Here is a 10,918-nt window from a genome sequence, read left to right as displayed (position 1 = left end):
TAATTTAGGGTGCTGGGTGTATTTTCTCCGTTCACTGAAGCGCCTCTATTGTCTTGTGACCTCTATCGCGCGCAACAGAAGTTCAACAGTTCTCGAGGAGGGTGTTTTAACCTTCGCCGCAGCTCGCGCCCTTAGCGTCCGCGCTTCACTTCTATTTTTGTACCCGTGTAATGGTCCGCGTGGGGTCTTATTTTCTCCGGCACGTTCATCCAGTTGTCCCTTTAATTTTTTCCTCCGCAATGGAAACTGCTCATCCACCATCATCAGTGGCTGCTCTTTGATCTTGAGGCACAATGTACGCATGCGCCGCTCATTGGGTTTACTGCACTGGCTGGAGTAAGTTAGATGTACGCTGTGTTCGGCGGGTCTAAAATCCCATCAAAACTGTTGCGATGGAGAGAATGAGAAAAACACACTCGGTTTTCTTGTTATGCCCTTTAATTATGACTGCTGTGTGTGCGCAAAGGTAAACTGGCGGCTTGTCGTCCCATTTGCAAATTGTATGTTTGCGCTCTGTATGAAGAATTTACAACACTTGCACCTCGTCTCATGTAACGTTCCGTTTTATTACAGCAATAGAGACGCTAGCAACATGCCCGTGGTGAAAGACACGGTAGACAGACTGATGAAAGGATACGACATCCGACTGAGGCCAGATTTTGGAGGTAAGGCAATTTAGAATTTAATACCGTTTTTTGGGGGGGGGGGGGTTTGCATTAATTCATGATGCACATGACATGCTCAGTGACTTGTGGAAACCTTGTTAAATCGTTATTGTCACACGTTACGCGTGCATGTATACATTTTTAAACGAATTAATTAATTCAGGTTTGTTTATTGCTGTTTTTATCCATAATGGTCTTTAGCGAAGCTTTTCACGCTGACAGCAGCAGACAAGTCTAACTTAGACGTCAATTAATTTCACATTTTAACTTTTGCTAAATCACGACACGTCTTATTTCGAAACCTTGGTGTATATTTCGTCTTTAATCAGTTAGGTAATTAGCGGCATGTCGTTTTTGCTGTTTTGGATAAACAGCTACGTCTAACAGTTGCCAGTAATGTGCAGGCGGACGTCTCCCTATTTCAGTTGTGTATTCACCTCCAGAGAAGCAGCGCGTTGCTTGTAACAAATGAACAATTTCATGCGCAACGTGAAAGCGATGTTTGCCAAATTCTAATAAGGTAATTGGCCTCGGGTCGGCGTAGTGTAACGCCGACTATAAGCGCGTTACCGTTCGGCAACTAGTTAAGCGCCATCACGCACACTTTTATTATAATGCTTTTGTTTCTGTCGTTTAGGTGCTCCTGTAGCCGTCGGGATGAACATAGACATCGCCAGCATAGACATGGTGTCTGAAGTAAATATGGTATGTGATACTCAACAGTTTTTCCTGACGCCTTTAACGGTGACCAATAACGAGCGAAATACCAGATCAGAAATGCTCTTCTCTTCATCGGTTGTCATGAGCTTCGTAGTAGTCTGCCCACGCAAAACCGATTGGCGCCCTGGTACTCAATTAACGTGCACGGGCGCTCACATGATGATTTTGCAATACTGAAGAAGTTCATTGACATGCCCGTGCCGTGGGCGCCCGGCGCGCAGAGTCGCCGCTCTGCGTTTCGCAGCCACGGTGGCTGCTCCATTTGAATTCCGAACACACGCGCTCTGGCGCACTCTGAAGCACAGCCGCGCACATATTGCACGTCTGTCACTATACATTAATGTGTCTGCCGTTGGTGAAACTGAGCCGCACCAGGAGCGTTCGGGCTACACGTGCGGACAGCGGTGAAAGGGCTGAAAGAATACTAATTTGCAAATGTAGTTCAAGGTGATCCTTTCCTTGTCAAGGAGAATTGTTTCACGTGGCAGTAGTAAACGGCACGCACAATAATTTCGACATTACGTCTGAGGCATTTATCGATAGGTGTCACGCGGTGTCATTTTGACAGTGCCACTGTCTAAACACTCAAGTGACTAATTTAATTTATACGTGTCTTAAAAGAGCAACAGAAAACTTCTCTCATGTAATAGCACCCCCTATTGGCGGCAGAACGCCATGGTACTGTAATCATAAGGAAATACGCATGGCTGTGAATTTACAGATATATGTCATACGAATTTCAACTTTATCATTTCAGTAGTTTTGAAAAGGGCTAATCTCTCAGCTCTGGCGCTCATCTAGAGTGAGTAAACGGATCAACATACATTTAGATTTTTATTTAATTATCAATTAGTTGATGTTATTGATTTATTTTGAATAGTAATGATGGGTAATTAGTCATTAAGTAGTTTTACCGGTGCTTTGCAGTAATTTTGCAAGCCGTTGATGTCAGTGCTTTATCGGTTCCTTACTCCTGTAGTGTGAGCAGTGTGAAACTAGGGGTCAGTTTCACCGATGACACGTGCATGCTCCAGCTCCGAATTCAGAAGCCTTGCGCGCGCACTCTGACGGAAGAACGTGGTTCTACGGCACGTGTAGCCGAACAGGGGGAGCTCGCGGAGTGGGGTCTGACGTCACGCGACCCCCTGGAGCTGTTTCAGCGTTCGGTTGTCATTGCCTGAGAAATGTCTCCGACCGCAGAATGACAAAACCCCAAACGGCGGGATGAGGAAAAAAAACATTACACATAATTTCATAGGACTTTTAAAAATACTTTCCCCCGAAATTATACATCGCTGTTGTTATTATTATTACTACGGTTATTGAATATCTGTATTTATAATTCGTTAGTTTCTGTGTTCCAACATTCATCATTTCATAGGAGAAATGGGAGTGGTGGTAAATTTTGCATAATTTGATCTTCATTCCAAATGTAGTCAGTCAGCCAAGACATTTCGTTTGTGATCAAATTTGCTCCTTTGATTTTGCCCTGGAGCTACAAGGTTAATATTACTAACATGTACTAACTAGCATCTTGCAGACTGCACATCAAAATCAACACAAAGTGTGTAAAGTTACAGGGTCTCAAAAAGAAGTGGAAGCTGATGCCATACGCCAGGCTGTTATCTGGAAAAATAACAGCATGATGAATATCAGCTAAAAGTAGCTTTAATGTGTAAAAACGGCACTAGCAGCCATCTTGAAGTCAGAGTCGTGCTGAAGGTGTGGCATGAACGTGGAATTGTGAATAGTGTGATTCAGTTTGAATAATGTAGATTGAATTTGTTTGACATATTTAAAATTTGGAGGCAAGCGTGCGATAATCACCATTAAGTTTGCACGCTGCTAATCTGTGTGCATAAGGCTCCTGTTAGCTGTGTTAGCGGAGAGTTTAGCGTTCATTTAGTTTCTTCTCTCTCCATGCATACCAAACTTTCCTTACCCATCTCTCTCTCTCTCTCTCTCTCTCTCTCTCTCTCTCTCTCTCTCTCTCTCTCTCTCTCTCTCTCTCTCTCAGTACCAAACCTTCCTTACCCACCTCTCTAGCTTTCTCTCTCTCTCTTTCTCCCTCTCTTTCTCTCTGTCTACCTTCGTTCTAAACCTCCCTTACCCACCTCTCTCTCGCTCCCCCTCTCTCTCTTTCTCTATTTCCCTTCATCCCCCCCTCCTCCCCCAGATCACGTGTAGTACTCATTAGTCCATTGCGATGTCTTAGTAGCAGAGAGCTGGATTGCCTCCCAATTAAGAGCAGAAGCAATGCTGCAGGTATAGAGAGGGCAGTGGGCCAGGCAAGCCCGGACTGGGTCCTCTGGTGCTGTGGTACAGAGTATACAGCTCCCTCTCTCCCTCTCTCCTTCTCTCTCTCTCTCTCTCTCTCTCTCTCTCTCTCTCTCTCTCTCTCTCTCTCTCTCTCTTCCTCTCTCCATCTCCATCTCTCTCTCTTTCCCACTCTGATGTGTGGTTTGGCTTTTGGAAAAGGTAACCCCAAAACGACCAAAGGTCACTGGCGTTGTCAGGCGACGTTTGTCTTCAGGCTGGCCCGCGTTCTCCCTGGCGCCGAGTCTTGACATTAAAATGGAGGCTATTTTTGGAGGAGGCGATGGCAGGCCACGCTCCGTCGCCGCAGCGACCACCGCTGCTGACTCACACGGGCCTCGGGAACATAAACGGGATGTTATGATGTCATAATTGATTTCCCTGTGTCGTGCTCCGCTACCCTGCCTGGCATCCAGCAGGAGAGCGAATGCTGCCCTTTCTACTGCCCCGCTGCCATTGCCCCTCATCTACTGCCCCTCATCTACTGCCCGTCATCTACTGCCCCTCTTCTGCTGCCCCTCTTCCTCTTGCACTCTGTTTACTGCTGTGGTGGAGGGCAGGATGAGCTGAACAGGACTCGTAAAAAAGTAATTCATCCATTTTAGAAAAAGAAAAGTCCAAATAGACTTCTCCTACCTCAGTAATTACCAGGGCGGAAACGCTGCCTTTATAACGGTCATTATTGTGACGAGCGTTAATTCCGGGCGTGATGCAGGCGATTTGCTGACCAGTGCCAGGCTGAGTGCGTCTGCGCTACAGGCCGAGACCTTGTGCATGTTTCACACAAAATGTTGTGCAATTGTTGAACAGTTGGGGCTGCCTTGTGCTTTTATGAGATACTGTTTTTGTTCAATTTCAGATGAAAAAGTCTTGTGTTATTTTTACTTATTGTTGCCATGACAACACCTCCCTTTTCAAAAAATATGTGGTTTTAAGTTGGCTGGTGTCTTTTAGACGTGTTTTTGAGTGTGTAGATGCTGATTCTTACTGACGTGGTGTTTATCTCTTGTTTTATCTCAAATTTGTTTTCTCCGAAACATTTGTACGTGTCTGTTTTTACATCACACATCACTGATGCCTGGGATTATGGCAGCTTTATAACAGACTGTCTCAAAGACTTCTCATGTGCATCTCACAAGATCTCATTCCTTCTTTGTAAGCCACTGTGTAAGGCAGTTTACTTGCACAAACAATGTAAACATTGCAGCTGAGAAAGTGTTGCTTCTCGCCTCACAGACTCCATCCATGAGCTGAAGTGAGCTAGCGCCCCAAAACACGCCTCCACATTTATAACACATCATGAGGAGTGGACCTCATAACGCTGCTCCAATGTCACAGTCTCTCATGCCACAAATGAAAAGTTACACATTTACAATGTTTTTCTTTGTTATTGTTATATTTGTATTATTTTTTTTAGATTTATGTAGTTATTTAAAGATTTATTTCTATCCCAGCATTCCAGCCAACTAGGCTGTGTGGCTCTGGGTGTTAGTTTCGAACACCTTGCACATAGAAGCTCTCTGACACTGTCAAATTCCAGGATTGGACAATCTTGACATCAGGTTATTTGTCTTCAAACATGTCCCCAACCTTAACAAGTGGCCTTTTAACTGAGACTGCAGTCTTCTTCCTAATGTGTTGTCTCTATTTGGACAATTAGGCCAGTTTATCAAAATGCGTTAAAAGGATCTAAGACTGCTTTCTGTGGGGGGTTGGGGGGGTGTGGATGGGGACATTGGGCCAGATTCCTGTGTACTGTAGGACAAAGCCCCCAGCTCCTAACGCCATTTAAATGCTCTGCCTTACAACCGCTGGTGTTTACAGCATGTACTTAGCCAGTCGTTTAGACGGTCTCACTGTCATGAGGAATTAATGAGACATGCAGCTGGGTGTAACTGGTAGAGCGAGAGAGAGAGAGAGAGAAAGAGTGAGAGAAAGAGAGGGAGAGAGAGGGTCAGAGACTGCATGCCGAGTCCACCAATCGCTCTTCGATTATCACATCCATAAATGTAATTTTTCAGGAAAGCCTGATTTATTAGATTATTTTGTGTAATTGATGAGAGCCATGTGAAGATGGGAAAGAATAGGGCCCTGTGTTGTGAAGGGGTGAGGTTCAGTGTGATGTGTAGTGAAGGGGTGAGGTTAGATGTGGGGTGTTGTGAAGGGGTGAGGTTTGGTGTGTGTTGTGAAGGGGTGAGCTTTGGTGTGGGGTGTTGTGAAGGGGTGAGGTTAAATGTGGTTTGATTGCTGCTGGAATCAGACTCTGACACTTTAAACACAGACGTCCTTGTATTCACTGGGTGTTGGTTTTCAGCAGGACTGTCCTGACAAATTGCAGTGTCATCCTGTCACTTTCTGGGTGTGAACTATTGATCCAGGGCGCCGAGTCTGTGGCTACGGTGGTGGGCGGGACTGTGGCTACGACATCCTGGGTCGGCTCTCTCAGGTCGTGACCCCACCACTGCGGCTCCCACACACAACCACACTGAGCTCCCTGCTGGTATTTGTCAAAATGTACAAGAACCAAAACCTGGTGCAAGACATGGCCTGTTTTGGCTCACAGGACATTCACCACTCAACATGAACTTGGGTCTTTGTCAAGTTCGTCTTATCTGTTGTCCCGCAGTTAGGACGCGTTTATGAACAGCCACTTGCAAAGGACGTTGCTGCAATTGTGACCAACACCTCCCGCAACTACACCAGTGTGTGTGTGGAGCAGAGAGGGCGTGATTCAGGCCAAAGTGTGTGAGCACGTGAGTGTGCTCAGCGCTGTGTTTGTGTCCCTGTTTGGAATCCACTGATGTGTGGGGAGAGTAAACACAACCCAGAGGGACATCTGCTGCCGTCTGTGACCACGGTAACGATGCCCCCACCCTTCCTCCACCACAGCCAGGACCTCAGCTCCAGACCCAGGTGGTCCGGAGGCTGGGATTGGCACGCTAGAAACAAAGGCACTAAAAAAAACCCAGTTATATTCCGCTTGTATGTTCTTTTTAAATTTTCGACTATGTTCATGTATTTGTATGTTTATTTATTTTTATTCTGTAAGCAGTAGCAATGGCATATGGGCTGTGTAATGCTTTTGCTGTTACTGTCTTCATGAACAGAAGGTTGTAAATGTGACCAAATGTGAGAAGCCTTGTGTGTGTAAGCAGGTAAAGTCCTCAGCACTGAGGAAGTGTGTAGCACTGAATCTCCACTGCCTCACCAAGTCTCCATTTTGGTCCGTACTGGGGACTGACAAAGTCCATCAACTCTCATGCTGGGCTGGCGCTGGCGGCTCCATGCTGGTGGGGCTCTAACCCGTGGGTCGGTGCTGGTGGTTTGGCACTGGTGGGCTGGCACTGATGGGTTGGTGCTGCTGGGTTGGTACTGGTGGGTCGGTATTGGTGGGTTGGTACTGGTGCACTGAGGGAGGTTTTGGGGGCCCGTGGCTCCTGTAGAGGGCAGGAGAGGTGGGGATCATGGCTGGAGGTGCACCTATCACTTACTGTGGAGTGTAGAGAGGCAGCGATCTCCAGCATCGTGGAGACGGAGTCAAGCAGAGTCTAAAACGGGAAGCAGGAATGTGTCACACTGTGTGGGCTCTTCATGAAGCATTCACAAGGCTTTGTGTTCTTGGTGGTGTTTAGGTGGAATGGGTGGGGATGTACGTGTGTATGAACAAGGATTGTCTGTGTGTGTGTGTGTTTGTGTTCACTCGCTCATATAGTACATGTACATGTACAGCATGTATTTTCATGTGGTTACAGAATGTATTTTATTTGTGTGTGTGTGTGTATGTGTGTGAGGGAGTGCATGGCCCATGTTTTGTCTGATTTGGCTTCGTGTGACTGTGTGTTTGCATGTGTGCGTATGCACTTCTGTGTGTGTGTGTGTGTGTGTGTGTGTGTGTGTGTGGGAGTGCATGGCCCATGTTTTGTCTGATTTGGCTTCATGTGATTGTGTGTTTGCATGTGTGCGTATGCACTTCTGTGTGTGTGTGTGTGTGTGTGTGTGAGGGAGTGCATGGCCCACCTGGGGTACTACCTAGTGTCGCACGGGGCTTCACGGTGCAGTCTCTGTCCCTGTCTCTGTCCACATCAACTCTACCCCGAGGACCTCAGTGCTGTGGTATTTTCGGCTGGAGACAGCTGGGTGTAAGGGTTCCTTTTTCGGATCATTGCAGGTGAAGTAAAGACAGAGAAATGACCCCCCATCCCCTCCCCAACACACCTGTGATTTTTAAATACACACAGAGAAACTGGTGAACTCTGATGTAATGTGGTTAAATGTATTCAGACACACCAGTGCACTCTGACATAGTTGAAGACTGGCTTGCAATATTTTAAACAAATTCATTTATTTTTGATGATCGTTGGAATGTTTGGACTGATCAGAAAACCGGCCATCTTTCACACCATAAATAATTTACTGATACATTAGAGGGTCTATGTATCACAGTTTTATATATATAATCAGTATCACAAAGACTGATATCGCAATAATGATGAAAAAATGATATATATTGTGACAGCCTGGTGTGTTCCTGCTTCCTAATAACCATCTGCTACGTTTGCAGGACTACACGCTGACCATGTACTTCCAGCAAGCGTGGCGTGACAAGCGTCTCTCGTACTCGGAGATCCCGCTGAACCTGACGCTGGACAACCGCGTGGCCGATCAGCTCTGGGTCCCTGACACCTACTTCCTCAACGATAAGAAGTCCTTTGTCCACGGCGTCACCGTGAAGAACCGTATGATCCGCCTGCATCCTGATGGCACCGTGCTGTACGGATTAAGGTGCGTTTTCCTCGATCCTGCTGTCCCCACCGGGACTCGATGGCCACACAGGTCCTGTTCCTTAGTCATTCTGGTTAGCTGACACTTCCCGGGAACGCCTGGGCCTCACTGTGATGCCTCCCCTCATGCTGGCCTCTTTCTCTCCTGGAGAATTTGAATGACACCACAGCAGTGACTATATTTAGCAGGACCAGATTATCACCATTAATTCCTCAGATGACTGTCCCTGACAGCCCTCGCTCTGTCTGACACGCTTGTCTTTTTTTGGGACTTAAAACATTTAAATGTTTGCAGTGCATCACATTATTCTGTGCTGTTAGAATACAAAAATCAATAATGTAATTCATAATGCTCCATTATGTAAGTACTCAATTACATAAGATAGCATATTTTTTTCATAAGGAATATGAAAGGGACGTGGGTGTGGGGTGGGTAGGTAGGGGGTGTGGGGGGGTGAGGTACACACCAGAAGCCACCGTAAGCCCTTAGAGAAAATACCTCAGAGAAGGGGAAGGATCTCTTGGTAGCCTGGACAGTACGTGGGGCTCCGCTGTTGGTAGCGACAGGAACCGTCTGTTCTTCACTGAGAACTGATGTTCATGCACAAGAATTTTAGGTGTGCGTGTGTGTGTGTGTTGAGAGCAATAAATTATCCGTATTTTATGGGTGCATTGCTTCCTAAGCCTTTAATTGCTAAGAGAAGTGGAACATCACATCAGTGTCTGCAGGAGCAGATTGTTGAACACACAGTTGGACACACAGTTTGTTGGACACACAATGGTGTTCATGGTGGATGGTGTTGCTTCATAAAGATCTCAGCCAGCATCTTGTCCATGCCAGCTACAAGCCCAAAGGCGCTGCCATTTGAGCCAGTACCTGCCATGCAACAGAGGCCTGCAGTCCTGATGCCTCAGTCCCTGTTCCAGCACTACTGCTCTTTGCAGTGTAATCAACGATGGATGCCATGTGCTAATATTTCCCTCAAACAAATCTGTCCTTATTATTCTGTACTGCTAGTGTCCTGACCAGTTTGATATTCCTGGTCAGAGTTCTGTGGTTGTTTTGATGAATAGTGGCATTCAAACTCAAATCCAACAAACGGAATACCCTGGAATGCCATGTTCTCAAGACATTCTTTCCGCTTCTGATTAGGAATAGTAGTTCATTTTTTAATACATTTTTTTGCAACATTTCTCACAATCTAAATTATTGAAACGTTTTGCCAAAACATGCTGCAGCTTGTCTGATGGACCTTTTCTTCTCACGTGATTCGTTCACGACTCGCACCGTACGACTTTTTAACGCGTTGCGTTCATCGCTCTGCTCACGCCGTTGTTATTTTTATGAGCGCTGAGCAGTAATGAGACGTCCTGACAGGAAGTAGTATTCCTCGCGGGGAGTGTGAAAATGGCACACAGAGGTGTGAGCGAGTCAGCTGGAGGGTTCGGATTGGTCCAGAGTCAGGATGTGAAGCCAGTGCAAAAAAAAAAAAAACTGTTGCTTTTTATAGTGGTCACGGTTCCCTTCGCATGATCCGGCATTTCCGAGCTGTCGTGAAAGCAGTCTCCTGTTTCTCACAGCCAGAGTTGCACTTTGCTGGGATGCGAGCGCAAGGAGACCGACGACAGATGTCGCTGAAAGAATGAAAGCTGATGAGCGGAGGATAAACGCACTACGCGCTTCCTCCGTGGTGTTCTCCATGATCGACAGGGGCTGCTGTGTCTTTAACATGATTTCCGCGTTTGGCGCGGAATTAGAGGGTTTAAACCAATATTGGGCTTTTTGATTTTTGTTGAATCAGTAGTGTTTGACATTCCTGTGTGTTGACAGATGTAATATTTGAGTGTTTGAAGGGTGTTTTTGTTGTGGGTGACTGTAGTTAGGGGCCGCAATGAGCTCTCGCGTGAAGGTGGCGGAGATGCGGCATGCGACGCGGCACGCGACGCGGCACGCGTTTCCCGCTGGCCGGGAAAACTCACGCTACCTCTCGTTAATGCCCCACGCAGCCGTGTCCTCTTTGGGAAGGCAGGTGTGGCTTTCCGGTGCTGGGAGCGCTGGCTCTGTGTCTGCTGCGCACACATGTGCTCTTGCACGTGGAAGTGGATGTGGAGCGTGCGTGCCAGCACGTGTGCCACCTCTCACGATCTCCCTCCTGACGTTAGCTGTGGTGTCAGTTTCGGTAAACAAGGTCGTTGGGAATAAAGGCACCCGGGCCAAACCTGCCAGGACTGCAGCCAGGGAGCGGGAGCCTCAACACAGCAGCGCACTCTCGGGCTGAATGCTATGGGGAAAAATATGAAACTGTGATTATGTTGCAACACATTGCATTTGTGATATATGGCCTGACATCTACTCAAAACTCACGAGTGAACCCATGATGGGGCGTGGCTAAACTGAACACTGCTCATCTGATAATGGCACACTGCCACGCAGGC

General features: G+C 46.8%; 1 protein-coding gene across 3 annotated transcripts in view; it reads left to right on the top strand.

The window, feature by feature from the left end:
- The first annotated feature begins 145 nt into the window (after nt 1-145).
- The window catches only part of gabrb2a (gamma-aminobutyric acid type A receptor subunit beta2a), a 26,116-nt gene continuing 15,343 nt past the window's right edge, over nt 146-10,918 (top strand). For 2 of the 3 annotated variants that reach the window (XM_027027849.3, XM_027027848.3), the window contains exons 1-4: nt 311-466; nt 574-665; nt 1,303-1,370; nt 8,263-8,483. In XM_027027849.3, the coding sequence (XP_026883650.2) occupies nt 393-466; nt 574-665; nt 1,303-1,370; nt 8,263-8,483 (455 nt within the window). In that variant the 5' untranslated portion in view covers nt 311-392. Of the gene's footprint in view, nt 467-573; nt 666-1,302; nt 1,371-8,262; nt 8,484-10,918 lie in introns of all 3 variants that reach the window. The other variant, XM_081713046.1, reaches the window with a different exon arrangement.

The sequence above is a fragment of the Electrophorus electricus genome, chromosome 4 (genome assembly GCF_041902795.1).
Source record: "Electrophorus electricus isolate QZ-2024a chromosome 4, ASM4190279v1, whole genome shotgun sequence".
In the NCBI taxonomy this organism is placed as follows: Eukaryota; Metazoa; Chordata; class Actinopteri; order Gymnotiformes; family Gymnotidae; genus Electrophorus; species Electrophorus electricus.
Note: the sequence above shows the minus strand (reverse complement) of the source record. Positions and strands in the feature narration are given on the sequence as shown.